The sequence below is a fragment of the Python bivittatus genome, unplaced genomic scaffold (assembly GCF_059951505.1).
Source record: "Python bivittatus isolate LINGU-HERP-01145 unplaced genomic scaffold, Pbiv_v1 ctg000660_np1212, whole genome shotgun sequence".
Lineage (NCBI taxonomy): Eukaryota > Metazoa > Chordata > Lepidosauria > Squamata > Pythonidae > Python > Python bivittatus.
The window spans coordinates 1213681-1226845 of NW_028277092.1; the positions used below are offsets into that span (position 1 = coordinate 1213681).

A 13165-nucleotide genomic window follows, 5' to 3' on the forward strand; every position below is an offset into this window, starting at 1 on the left:
AAAGGCCAAAGCCTAGCGTCAACATCTCAAGAGCGATGTTCCAATTCAGTGCCCGAACGGTGTGGTTTTGAATGTGATGACTTAGGTTGTTTGTGTTTTAGAAATGGCTAAAACGAAGAATGGGTGGAATGTGGGGTTCTTCCCCTTACTTATAAGTGAGGTGGCAAAGGGCTGTGTGTAGGAACAACCTGTATTTCATGGTGCATCCCGCTGTTGAGTGCAACCTCCTTGCTTTCTCATCCTTTTACAGGATTCAATTCCAAACAACGACATCGTTGGGGTGGGGAAGGTGGTTTTTCACTCCCTATGCTACTGACACAGTAAGAGGGAGATCTGTCCTTGGAAAAGAGGTTGAACATCTCTCCCTGCCCTGGAAAAATCCAGAAAAATTGACCAACTAGTTTCTCTCCCCTCCCCACAAGAACTCAGCCCAATGCACAATCTACCTGAATCAGGAAACTATACCGTGTTATGATAACCCACCACAGTTCTCCCAGGCAAGTTACAACATGGAATAAGTGGAACAAAATAATAACATTTAGGTAAAGTTGCCGGATTTCGTTTGTCTCTTTATAGTGTAGGCTTTAAAGTGGAATTTGTCAATTTTAAATTACATCAGTGTTACAGCCTGTGAGGAGAATTGAGGTATAAAATTTATCTGAGCTACTGGGAAAGTTTCTTAGAATCAGGGCTATATAAAGATGACAAATGTCATAATAAAATTGGCAATATAACATGGCATGAGTCATAGTTTCAACTGCTCTCTAATAACAGGGCAAAGTTTCTCTGCCAAGGAGTATCTTCCTTCCTTCCTTCCTTCCTTCCTTCCTTCCTTCCTTCCTTCCTTCCTTCCTTCCTTCCTTCCTTCCTTCCTTCCTTCCTTCCTTCCTTCCTTCCTTCCTTCCTCTTGCTTGCTTTCTTATCCCAGCAAGGCTGAAGACAGGGCACTGAAATGGCCCAAGGGGAACACCCAGAAGTCTCCTACCACAGAGTTCCTCAACCTTGGCCACTTTAAGACGGGTGGACTTCAACTTCCATAATTCCCCAGCCAGCAAGGCTGGCTGGGGAATTCTGGGAGTTGAAGTCCACCCATCTTAAAGTTGCTAAGGTTGAGGAACCTTGTCTTACCAGATCAACATTATGGAGCTATTTAAGTAGGCTTTCCTTAAATTTCCCTAAAGAAGGCCTGTAAATATATATCCATTATCTGCCATCTTATAATCTCTTTAGTGAGGGAAGTCCAGGGTTGCAGGACTAATGTCTGTCGTTAGTTTCATGTCCAAAGTGATCTTCCAACTTGAGTGAAAGTTTTCCAGTTGAATCAAGAGGGCTAAGTCCTCAGGGCGGGGTGCAGATTTATGCCAGTAAATGATCTTGGTTACCCAGATTCACGGTTCTACTGAAACAGATCCAGCCTCCAAGATGAGGGCAGCATTGAGAACCCATTGAGAGCCTTCTAATTTTACTCCAGGAGAGAAAAGCTCAAGGGGCAGATCTGATGCTGTGGCAGTTTATTGGCCCAGTTGCCCATCATGATTAAGACATCCCCTCTCCCAGATCCTGTGTTCAGCTGAGACATTAAGACTGTTTCAGAAAGCTGGATTTAAAAGCATCCTTATCTGAACCTGTTTGGGCACGTTTGATGACTTGCATCAGTTCAACCCCAAAATTGGTCCAAATGGATGCACCACTGCTAACATTTGCTCCGGCCTCTCCCTTTCGTCAAACCCATGGACAGCAGCCTGCATCCTGAGGCCAGTCATTTGGGGAACATGTTTCTAGTCTTCCTAGCTGTTGGCTGCTCTTTCCTTCTGCCAGAGTGAAAAAGACCCACGATGTCTCCACTGCCTTTGGGATCAAGGAGACTGTGGTCATTCCTACGTCTGCCCCATTTTCAGCCCTTCCCATGTGTGACACCACCCCAGAGACAGCCCCTGCAGAGATCCAGATTCTGCTGGACCTCTCCATGACATGGCCTCTGCTCTGGACAGAGAAAGAGTTAACCTTTTGCTCCATTCTTCCTTTTTGTGATGGACATAGACCTTTCCATACAGCGTGTGGACCTGGTCAAAAATTGCACTAAAATTTACCTACCTACATGCTTCTCTGCGATCACCACACTCTTGTCATCTCCCCATTTTTCTATGCTGGCAGATATTTATCTCAACTGAAAGAGGAATTTATGATCTGAATGGCCGAGAGGCCTATGAATTCTCCCCTCTTTTTGTTTCTGAAGTGTAACACCTGCCCTTCACTGGACAGAAGCAGATTAAACAGTAGACCGAAAAGTTAAATCAAAATGTTTCAAAAATAAAATGAGGAAAGAATAGCATGGTACAAGATAAAAAATATATACAAAAACCACCAGAAATTCTAATTTGTGGCATATTTAAAATACATTATACAGTGAAATCTGCATTTGGCACCAAGACCCATGTGGGGAACGATGCCACAAAGGTTGTCAATGTGAGGACTGGTCGCAAAGTGACTTTTCCATCACCGTCATAACTGCAAACAGTTGCTAAACTAGGCAGTCACTAAACGAGGACTATCTACTAAAACGTAAACAATATGGAGCAGACTCTTCAGAAATTAGCATGTAGTCTACAGTGGAAATTCCTCTGGAGCCCCAGAAGGTGAGTTCACCCTCTGTGTCACCTGGAGTAGATCCATTGAGGACCCTCGGGCCAAATTTTGCCACCAATTGAAGCAATCTCCATTCTCCCCACCCCATATTAATGCCTTTATCTGTAGATGTCTGATGAGCCAATCCAGTTAGAACATTTTACCCTCCTGGAATAGGGCCTTATTGTTGGCTCCCATCCTGGTATTAAAATCACCTATTATTAATTCTGAGCTTGGAGATTGGGTCATTAGATCAAAAAGCCACTTTTCAAGGCGTTCCCGGTCCTTGCTGATTTGAGAAATAAGACTACGAGGGGGGGAAGTAGACATAAATAAGGAAGAAATTAGTAGAACCAATTTTTAAAGGGGAAGCTATGGCTATCTGATCACACGTTCAAGCCAGTGAAATGGGCACATGCAATTGAATCGAGATTAAGAGGCTTATACCTCCAAGAGCCCGGCCCCTTTTCAGACTAGGTTTAGCTATGAGGGAGTTGCAGGTCTAACGGTTCCAAGCCCCAAGTCTCTTGTAACAGAAGAATTTCAAATTGATATAAAAAGGCCATAAATGCAGAATGTGTCCATTTAGAGCAGGGTTGCTCAACCTTAGCACCTTTAAGATGAGTGGACTTCAACTCCCAGAATTCCCCAGCCAGCCTTCCTGTGATAGAGCTAGTGGTAGTCATTCAGATGGAACATCTTGTATATGGGAGGTAGTCCCTGCAGGGCAGAAGCTCAGATGACAGCTGGCTCCTGATGTCTCGTTTGACAATTTAGGATGGGCTCCCTGGTTAGAGATAACCATGGTCCTATTGAAAGAATGAGTCAGTATTCCTCAGAGGAGCATCAGAGAGGTGAGCCAGAACATGAAGGCTTTGGGGGCAGATGTTCAGAGGCGGGTATGATGAGATCATCGCTTAGGAAGGATGAAGAGTGGAAGGCAGATGCAAACTTGGGGAAGCTTGAACCACACTTAATAAATCACTGGAGGGGGGAACTATGTTATTAGCAGAGTGGCAATGTAGATCAGAGAACGTACGGGACAAATTGGGGTCTGGAGGTAGAGCTGTGGGGCTTTTAGAAATCAGGCTAGAGAAGGTCCTGTCTTAACCCCTCAAGCCTTTGGAGGACGAGATGTTGCACTTTCCTGGACAGCCAGGCAAAAGCGTTGCTTCCTTCCGTGTTGAAGGGATCAATATCTAAATTGGCAATGTTAACTTCATAGCTTTAGAGCATGCGCGGAGTTCTCTATAGCCAAGCTTCAATACTAACAGCACTTAGCGAAATTGCAAGAGGAAGCAACTAACCAGACGAGCTAGCTCAGATAATAGGGAAAACTCCTCCCGAAGAGACTAAGTCTGAGGCCTGAAAAGGAGGGAGGACCCAGAACAAGGGTCTGCAGGGACTGACAAGGTATAAGAGTTAGGGGGAACTCCTTTAAATTAATGTAAGCAAACAAGGGCGGGAAATAATGTATTCTGCTTAAGTTTCTTTGACTGGCTGTAAAACTCATCTTTATTATAATGGTACTAAGATCTGCCTTTTTAAAACTACTATAAAAGGCTGTGGTTTTGTCCCCAAGGGGGTGCCACCCTGCTCTCTCTGGGTGCACGGTGTGGGCACCCAGACTTTTGCTTGGCCAAATAAGACGCTGCTTAGAGAAATCCCTGCTTGGTCTTTTATTTTGGGCTGCTGATGGATTTCACGTTTTCTGGGTAGCCGTGAACCTTACAGTGTCTTCTGTCAAGAAGAGGGGGAGTCGGGTCAGCCAGGTCAGAGTCCTCTGTGTTGCTTCTCTGGGTCAGCTTCTCTGGGTGTATTTTATTTTATTTATTTATTTATTTATATATCAAATTTGTCACCGCCCATCTCGTTGAAAAGCGACTGGTGGGAGAATTAAGCTTTAGTAAAATCCTGCTAGTATTCCCTGAGCTCGGGAGCCACTAAAGCCATCGGAGAGACTGAAATGCCCAGTAGCAGACTTCAGCAGGAGTTCCATCCGTGAGTGTTGTTGTTATTCTGAATATTGAGTATGACTTGAGCCGGCTGTAAAATATAGTGTGATGATAAAAGGTCTGACTCATAAGCATTGTTCCAGGGCATTCTTCGTTTTAAAAGCCAGAAAAGTATGTCTAATTTCTCATTGGTGGTATTTAATATTCAGATATATTAAAGACACAGGAACAGCTGTTAAAAGACACTGATTTGCCATCAGGACTGTCTAAGAAGGACCTTTACATGAATCTTTATTTCCTGAATTGTCCATCAGTTGATTTAGAAGGGGCATTTCCTCTGAAGAGGAAGTAGCTGATATATCTCCTCCTGGTTGAGATCGACCTTCTGATCCAAGAGAGGTGGTTGAGTTCCTCTTCTTGGACCAGAACCCCATTATTACGAACAGAGAGGCCACGTTCTTCTTGATGTATGGGTGGCATACAAATTTAATAAATAAATAAATAAAATAAATATATAGCCACCCATCTCACAGAAAGTGACTCTGGGGAGCTTACCAGCAGAATAACAATTAAAAAAACCATAGCAATGGAAGAGAATATATGTAACTGAAGGTTGAACTGTGGAGCCCTTGGGGTTCTCTGAGCTTGGTTGTTTTCTTGAAGATGTTTCATTACCCAACTAGGTAACATCTTCAGAGGTGTTACCTAGTCAGGTAATGAAACATCTACAAAGAATCAACCAAGCTCAGAGAACCCCAAGGGCTCCACAGTTAAAACCATATCACAATATAAAAAAATCAGACATAAATAACAACAAAAAGCGTAATGGAATGAAAACATAAGGGAACCCCAAGATAGCGGGAGGACAAGCACTGTTAGCCTCAGTCAACCACTTGCCAGCCTCACCATGGGATCTCCAGGGTTGATGGAAGAACCACATTTTCAAGGCTGTCCGGAAGGCCAACAGAGATGGGGCTGACCCCACTCAGAGGGGAGGACATTCCAGAGGGTGGGGGTTGCAGCAGAAAAGGCACATCTCCTGGGTCTGTCCTTCCTTCCTTCCTTCCTTCCTTCCTTCCTTCCTTCCTTCCTTCCTTCCTTCCTTCCTTCCTTCCTTCCTTCCTTCCTTCCTTCCTTCCTTCCTTTCATGGAGCTCCTTTGCAAACTGCACCCAGATCCTACCTTTTCTGCTGGACCTGATGGGATGGGTAGAAGTCACTGGGAAGAGTCGGTCCTCGAATACCCTGGCCCCATGCCATGTAAGAGCTTTAAAGGTCAAAACCAGCACCTTGAATTGCACCCAGAAGCAAACTGGCACCCAGCGCAGCTCACAGAACAGAGACATAACGTGTGCCATCCTAGAAGCACACATAACTGTTTGCACAGTTATTGCCATAAGAAGGCTTAAGATGTCCTAATCTTGAAACTATATAATGCGGAAGTTCTTTCATTCTTTCATTTTAAATGTATGGTTATTTTTACTTACCGTACATTGTCTTGCTCTGCTTTATTTTTCTTGTCTTTTTATACATGTCAGTTTTAACTGGCAGGTCCTTAGGGTTTTATTGCTTTTCTTGTATTTGAGCCCACTTTTACTTGTTGTTTTATTCAGTGCTGCAACTACCTTGCTGGTCATTGGCCATAAAATGAATGAATGAATGAATGAATGAATGAATGAATGAATGAACGAACAAGCAGTACAGAGAGGCTAATACAGGAGTCTACCACTACAGATTACCGTGTAGAAATTCAGCAGTGACAAAATCACTGCCCGGGGCTTTATCAGGTTTAAGCTGGTTTGGCTTGAGGAAGTCTGTGATTTCAAAACTTGTAACGGGGCCCAAACTAGGAGCAGTTGATCCAGTTCAGCTAAATCTCGTGAGCATAATTCCCGAAAGGAGTCCTCCCACATTGTTGCCTGTACAAGTTAACGGAGAAGCACCGAAGCAAGGCTGCCTGGCTAGAAAATTCCCTTTTCTTGATTTGTAGCAGGGTTTTGTGCTGTTTTTAGCAATAAAAGCTCCTGTACAATGACCCTGTTTTCTTGGAAAAAATAAAGGGCAAACCTGAAAAAGGGCAAATCGGAAAGAGGTTCATAGGGATAAAAAAAAAAATAGTTGCTTCTGTTTTATAACTTTGCTTTACAAAGGAAAAGCCAAGAGCAAAACCAAGATAAATTTTACAAAAACACATATTCTAATAAAAATATCTAAAACCAAACAGTGTATATAAATTTATTTTAAAAAGACAATTCAATTTCCATATTTTTCACATGGATGTGAAAGACTGTGCATTTAGTGGTCCTGTTTGTATGATAAAAGTTAAAGGACCAAAACAAGTGACTAAATTGTGAGGGTTCTCTGCTTTCCAAGGACTGGACGCACCGCAGCGTAGCCCATCTGTACCCGATGCTTTATTGCACCACACTCCTTCCGCAACAACAGACTTCTGTTCTCCACCCTTCCAGGACTTGCAAGGTGATTGTTGTTCAGTTGTTAAGTCGTGTCCGACTCTTCGTGACCCCGTGATCCACATCGCGCCAGGCCTTCCTGTCCTTCACTGCCTCCCTGAGTTTGCTCAGTTTCATGCTCGTTGCTTCAGTGATGCTATCTAACCATCTCATCCTCTGCCGTCCTCTTCTCCTTTTGCCTTCAGTCTTTCCCAGCATCAGGGTCTTTTCCAAAGAGTCCTCTCTTCGCATTAGGTGACCAAAGTATCTGAGCTTGAGATTCATTATCAATCCTTCCAACTTTAATACTCAGTCCTTCAATGCTTAGTTCAAGCAAAAGTCTATCAGTCTGCAAAGTGGCAGACCACCAGCGCCTCCTTCCGAAAGTTCTCATGCTGGTTGGGTTGAGGGGCGTCTCAGGGTGGTTGTTCCTCTTCTAGTTGCTACCAAGGTCCCGGTGAAGCTCCAAGCAGGACTCCCACCAGGAGATGCTGCTCACCCCACTTGTGAGGTGCCCAATTGTCCTCTGGCCTGCTTGCAATAGCTGCCAGTCTCCGGACGTTGCCTCCGCTTCCCTGTCTGCACGCCGTTTGCTTCTCTCCTGTTTTCTTACACCCCTCCCCACCCTTTGTTTTTGGAAGCTAAGGGCCTGGGTGGGGTGCAGCTGCCTCTGGACCCCTGGCTCGACTATCACCGGCAGCTGGGAGTTGAAGTCCACCCATCTTAAAGTTCCCAGGGTTGAAGAAACACTAACATAATAGGATGCTCTTTTCTTAACGTTGCCATCTGCTCTGAGATGGTAAGAAGAGACTGAGTAACTGGGCGACCCATTTGGAGAGCAGCACAACCGGGCTCTTGGCCCTGAGTCTTTGCTAAAGGGTGAGATTGTGGTTCCTCTCTTGGACTAGCTCTTTGGTCTTCCGCTCATCCCTGTACGAATTCATTGGTATTTTCTGAGGCCCGGTTTGGAAACCGCAGTCAAATAAGGGGCAGGTGCTAGGAACAAGCCTTTTCCCCCAGACCTTCATGCATTGGAACCCCTCACCGTTGCACTACTGTGTCACGGGGCACACTGGGAGAGGCCCTTGTGAGTGCCCAGGCTCTCCAGGGTTGTGGCAGCAGCCTCAGAACTTTGTGTTCTGTGTTTCTTCCCACAGTCCTGAGCAGCTGGACAGGCCAGATCGATCGGTGGTTTGGCTGTTTCTCAAGCACAGGATTCAACTCTTGGAGTTGAATGGGCGGGTGGGAAGCCCCAGAGCTTGCAGAGTGCTGGAGAATATTGTGCAATGGAGCACACACTTCTGCTTTGAGCGAAATCTGGAAAGTGTTGTTGTTTTTTTCCCCATTGCATTGAGTAAGAAAGGTAGAAAAAAAGGACAGGAGAATTTCTTCGCTGGTATTCTCCTAAATATGTGTTTTTTGATCCTACTTAGCTTATTTCTTTTTATTTTGGACAAATGTGGGCAGTTTCGGTGAGAGATATTTTCTGTCTGTTCTTTTTTTCAAAATATTGTTTTACGGTCTAATAAAATGCAAGTAATACATTATATTATTTGCCTATCTTTTATATCACACAGAAAGAGGTTTATTTGTTTTAGTTTCAGCCTCCCATATTCCCAGCAGCGTTTCTTGGTTATAAAATATGCAAATTTTTCTCATTATTTCAGCTGACTTTATTTTTGCTTATGGTCCCATTGCTGACATCACACTGGGAGAGTCATCTTGACCATCTGGCTCTCAGTATCTATGGCAGCTACTTCAGAAGCAAGGAAACATTTGCTTCAATCAAAACTTAGGGTTAAGTTTTAAAAATTAAGTTGATCTTCCCGGGACTTCAGACGTTTGGTGGCCACTTTGGACCTCATGCAGTGACTCTCAGGGTCCCAGGTCATATACAGTCAGGAAAGGAAGTAAAGAAGATTTCGGTGTTACAAAGAAAGGTGGGGAAAATTAGGGGAAGAAGAAAAGTCCTGTAAACTTATTCATATCAACCCATGTGGAGACCTTGGGGTCCTCTGAGCTTGTTCCTTTTCTTGCAAATGTTTCATTACCCAGCTAGGTAGCATCTTCAGTGCTGGAATGGGATGGGGTTTGCCCTCTGTTTATATACTCTTGCGTGCCCTGCCAATGTCGGTGGGGGTGGGGGTTTTGTTTGGTTCCTCTGGTAGTTCCTTGATTAGGGTATCGCTCACTGCTTGATTATGTGCCTGGTGGTAACCTCTGCTTATCTGGGTGATGATTGCTGGTGACGAGATGTTCTGGTCTTTTGTCTCTTTTGAATGGTATGTAGATGTTGTTTATCTCTACATCTACATACCATGTAGACAAAAGACCAGAAAATCTCCTCACCAGCAATCATCACCCAGATAAGCAGAGATTAACACCAAGATTATCACAGACATACAATCAAGCAGTAAACAATACCATAATCAAGGAACTCCCAGAGGAGCAAAACAAAACTCCCATCCCCACCAGCACTGGCAAGGCAGGGCACAGCATATAAACAGAGAGCAAACCCCATCCCATTCCAGCACTGAAGATGCTACCTAGCCAGGTAACAAAACGTTTGCAAGAAAAGAACCAAGCTCAGAGGACCCCAAGGACTCCACAGTTCAACCCTGAGCTACACATATTTGCCTCTATTGATATCAACCCATTTACAAGATTCACTACGGGTAGTCCTCAACTTACAACAATTCGTTTAGCGACCGTTCGAAGTTAAGATGGCACTGGAAAAAGTGATTTATGACTGGTCTTCGCACTTACAACCATCACAGCATCCCCACGATCATGTGATCATGATTTGGGCACTTGGCAACCGTCACACATTTACAATGGTTACAGTGTCCTGCGGTCACACGATTGCCAGTTGTGACTTTCCCAGCCAGCTTCCAACAAGCAACGTCAATGGGGAAGCGAGCAGGGAACGCTGCGCTTTTCATTGGCCGATTCGCACAGATGCTGGCAGAAGTCAAGGGGAAGCTATGTGGAGGTGGAGCAGAGGAGTTTCAAAAGCGGTCAAGTTTTAGACCGTTTCAAGAAGGATGGAGAGAGAGCAGAGAGCCTGCTGGAGTTGGCTTCCTGCTGCAGACTGGAGACGGATCCCAGACAGCTTTGGGTTGCCACAGGCCACTGGCTCCGTGCCATTAACATCATTTGTTCAGGACTCTTTCCCAATCTGGTGATGAAACCGGTTTACCACAGAACTCTGAGAGTTGCTATTCCAATGTAATTGGGTAACTCCTCTTTGGGGGAAGCTACCTTAGATGAGAGAGAGGGCATGCCCCCCTTTTTGGGCCCTGGATTTTCCTCCGATAATGCTAATAGATGAGAAAATGGCAAGGTGATTAGAAGGAGCAATAGCAAGGCAAAGAGGCGAGTGGAGCCTCTCACAGGAGAAACACGCCAATGTGGAGGGTCAACGTCCTTTCCCCCGTGCAAAGCCAGGTAACCAAAAGGTGCTTCGTCCTTGTGGTAAAGAGCAGCAACAGTAGAGCATCATATATATTTAGAAGGTTTTATACTCACCTTTAGGCCAGGTGATGTCCCAGCTGATAGCTTAGTTTCTGACCATTATAACTATGCCCAGCTTCTTAGTAGTTTTGGATAGGGGACGTTCCTGTCACTTCTACCGTACGACATTTTTAGAGGGCGCCCTCTGAATTGGTGGCACAAATTGCCTTGAATTGTTTGACTGCCTCTGTGGTGAAGGTTATGCTCATGGGCCTCTAGCTCACGGTAACCTCACATTATATATATATGTATCATCCCGCTGCTGCGATCTATTCACAGCACCAAATCTTGTAATGCCCCTATATTCTTGTCAGACTTTGGGAAGAAATATGAATCCTCATAAGATGTGGGGCAAGTGTGTCAACGTCTCTTTGGATTTTGAGTGAGAACTTTGAAGTCTCGTAAGATTTTGGAGGTGATATTACTGAAATCTCATGTGTTTTTTTTTTAAATTATGTACCCATTTCAGTAATGGCACCTGAAAAAACTATCAACCCCTGCTCTGTGGAAGGACTGATGAATAAGAAACCCTGTCTAGAAAACTATCAAGAAACCCTTGATAGATGGAGGCTAACATGAGATGTGTGACTCTCTTGGTGGCAGGCCAGGCCAGGCTACCCAACTAGATCACTTTTTAGCAAGCAATGATAAAAATATATATGCAGGCCTCTGTTTCATCACAAGACTTCCACTAATGCAGTGTTCTTCACCTGGTTCTTTAGATCTTTTCCCCTAGATTGACCAGCAAAAGCAAGTTATTGATGCAATGGCAGAAAAGGTGAAGGGCAACAAAATTACTCTAACTGAAAAACAAATCAATGAGCTCAAGACTGCCTTTGAGACAGGGAATTTTGCTCATCTGGCCAACCGCCTCCAAGAAGCTTTTTCCTCATTGGAGAACATCAACTTAAATGTGGCAGTTATTGGAGAATCTGGAGTAGACAGAGCAACCTTCATCAACACCTTTCGGGACCTCTATGAGGATGATGAGGGGGCAGCTCCTACTGGAAAGGTGGATGCCAGTAAAACTCCTGTGGCTTATCCACACCCCAAGTATCCCAACGTGATCCTGTGGGATCTGCTCAATCTTGGGAACCCAGATTTCCATGCCAAAAATTACACAGAGTGGTTGAATGTTGCCTACTATGACTTCTTTTTAATTATTGCCTCTCAGCACTTCAGCTCCTTCCACGCTAAGCTGGCTCATTACATCAAGAACGCAGGTAAAGACTACTATTTTGTCCGCACTAAAGTGGATGCAGATCTGGAATCAGCCCGTCAGAGCAACCCATCTAGCTTTGATGAGATTGTCACACTGCAGAAGATCCGAGAAGATTGTATGCAAGATCTTCAAGCTGAGAAAGTGAAGTCTCCCGAGATCTTCCTTATTTCCAACATTTTACTCAGCAAGTATGACTTCTACCTCCTGGGAGAAACGCTTGGGAAGAACTTGGATCTGCAAAAGAGCCATTCTTTCCTCCTTGCCACCCCTAACATCTCCCATCGCATCTTGGAAAAGAAGAAGAATGTGATGATTGAACATTTGTGGTTGGTTGCTGTGGTAGCCTGTGGGATCCAGACTGAAGCTATCCCAAATATTTCAGTGGTATGTGATGTGGACCTACTAGTCAGAACCATGCAAGGTTACTGCATCAGCTTTGGCCTGGAAGAGGACTCCTTAAGGAGGACTGCCGAACATGTAGAGCAGCCCTTTGAACAGTTGAAAGCCCTCATTAGGTCCCCACTGGCTCCTGCAATCACCAAAGCACAAGTGGTGGAGTTGCTCATCCAAGCAGCCAGCAAAGCACCCAAACTGCCAAAGCAGCTTGTCCCCATGGCCACGGTAGGGTTGTCGTTCGCTGTAGTGTACAGCATGCTGAAAACATTTGTGGAAGATGTGGCAGCTGATGCCCACAGGGTGCTGGTCAAAGTGTTTATGAGCCATAAGGGCACAAGTGAGTCTGAGGCAACCATATCAAAAGCCCTGGAGAACCAGGGCCTTTCTTAAAGAGGGTCCGAGAGACTTCACTTCCAAGGTGGAGACCATGAAGTTCTAGAAAAAAAATTCTACACATTTGTCTTCTCCAATGTTGTCTAAAACCACGGCTGCTGCTTAAGAGAGTAAACTAAGAGTAACCCCCTCATAATCTAACTCATTCCTCCCAAATGAAGTAGTTCCCAGAGGTGCCTTATTCTAGTTGGATTCGTGCTGTCGTGGGCCTACACACATACAACTACAAAACTGTAGAATGAATGAGTCAGAAAGAACTTCTAGGAAATCTAGTCCAACCTCCGGTTTATTGCAAGGATCCACCAAATCGTTCCTTACAACAGCCATTCTCCAGCAAGCAAGGATGGGACCCACTCCTGTTCTGGGAAGAGGGTTCTACGATTTAACCATTTTTACCACCAGGAAATTCTTCCCCATATTCAACCTGAATTTTCTTTCATTTCCTTTCAATCTGTTGATCATTGTCAACTCCCCTTTTGCTAGCTAAGCGTGCCCAACTCCCTTTGGTGCAGTTGTTCAACCAAGTGCAAATCCATTGCACCGCAGTACTGCCCAGCTCACATTTATCCATTCTGGCCATGAGGACACCCTGAGCGACCTTCTGAAACGTGT

General features: G+C 44.7%; 1 protein-coding gene across 1 annotated transcript; it reads left to right on the forward strand.

The window, feature by feature from the left end:
• The first annotated feature begins 11028 nt into the window (after positions 1-11028).
• Positions 11029-12767, forward strand: LOC103057721 (interferon-inducible GTPase 5-like). The gene has a single exon (XM_007444178.2). The coding sequence runs from the start codon at positions 11309-11311 to the stop codon at positions 12548-12550; it is 1242 nt and encodes a 413-aa protein (XP_007444240.1). The 5' UTR covers positions 11029-11308; the 3' UTR covers positions 12551-12767.
• The last annotated feature ends 398 nt before the right edge of the window (positions 12768-13165 follow it).

Bases quoted from the DNA above. Each gene is read 5' to 3' on its own strand.
- LOC103057721 (XM_007444178.2), top strand. From the start codon at position 11,309: ATGGCAGAAAAGGTGAAGGGCAACAAAATTACTCTAACTGAAAAACAA.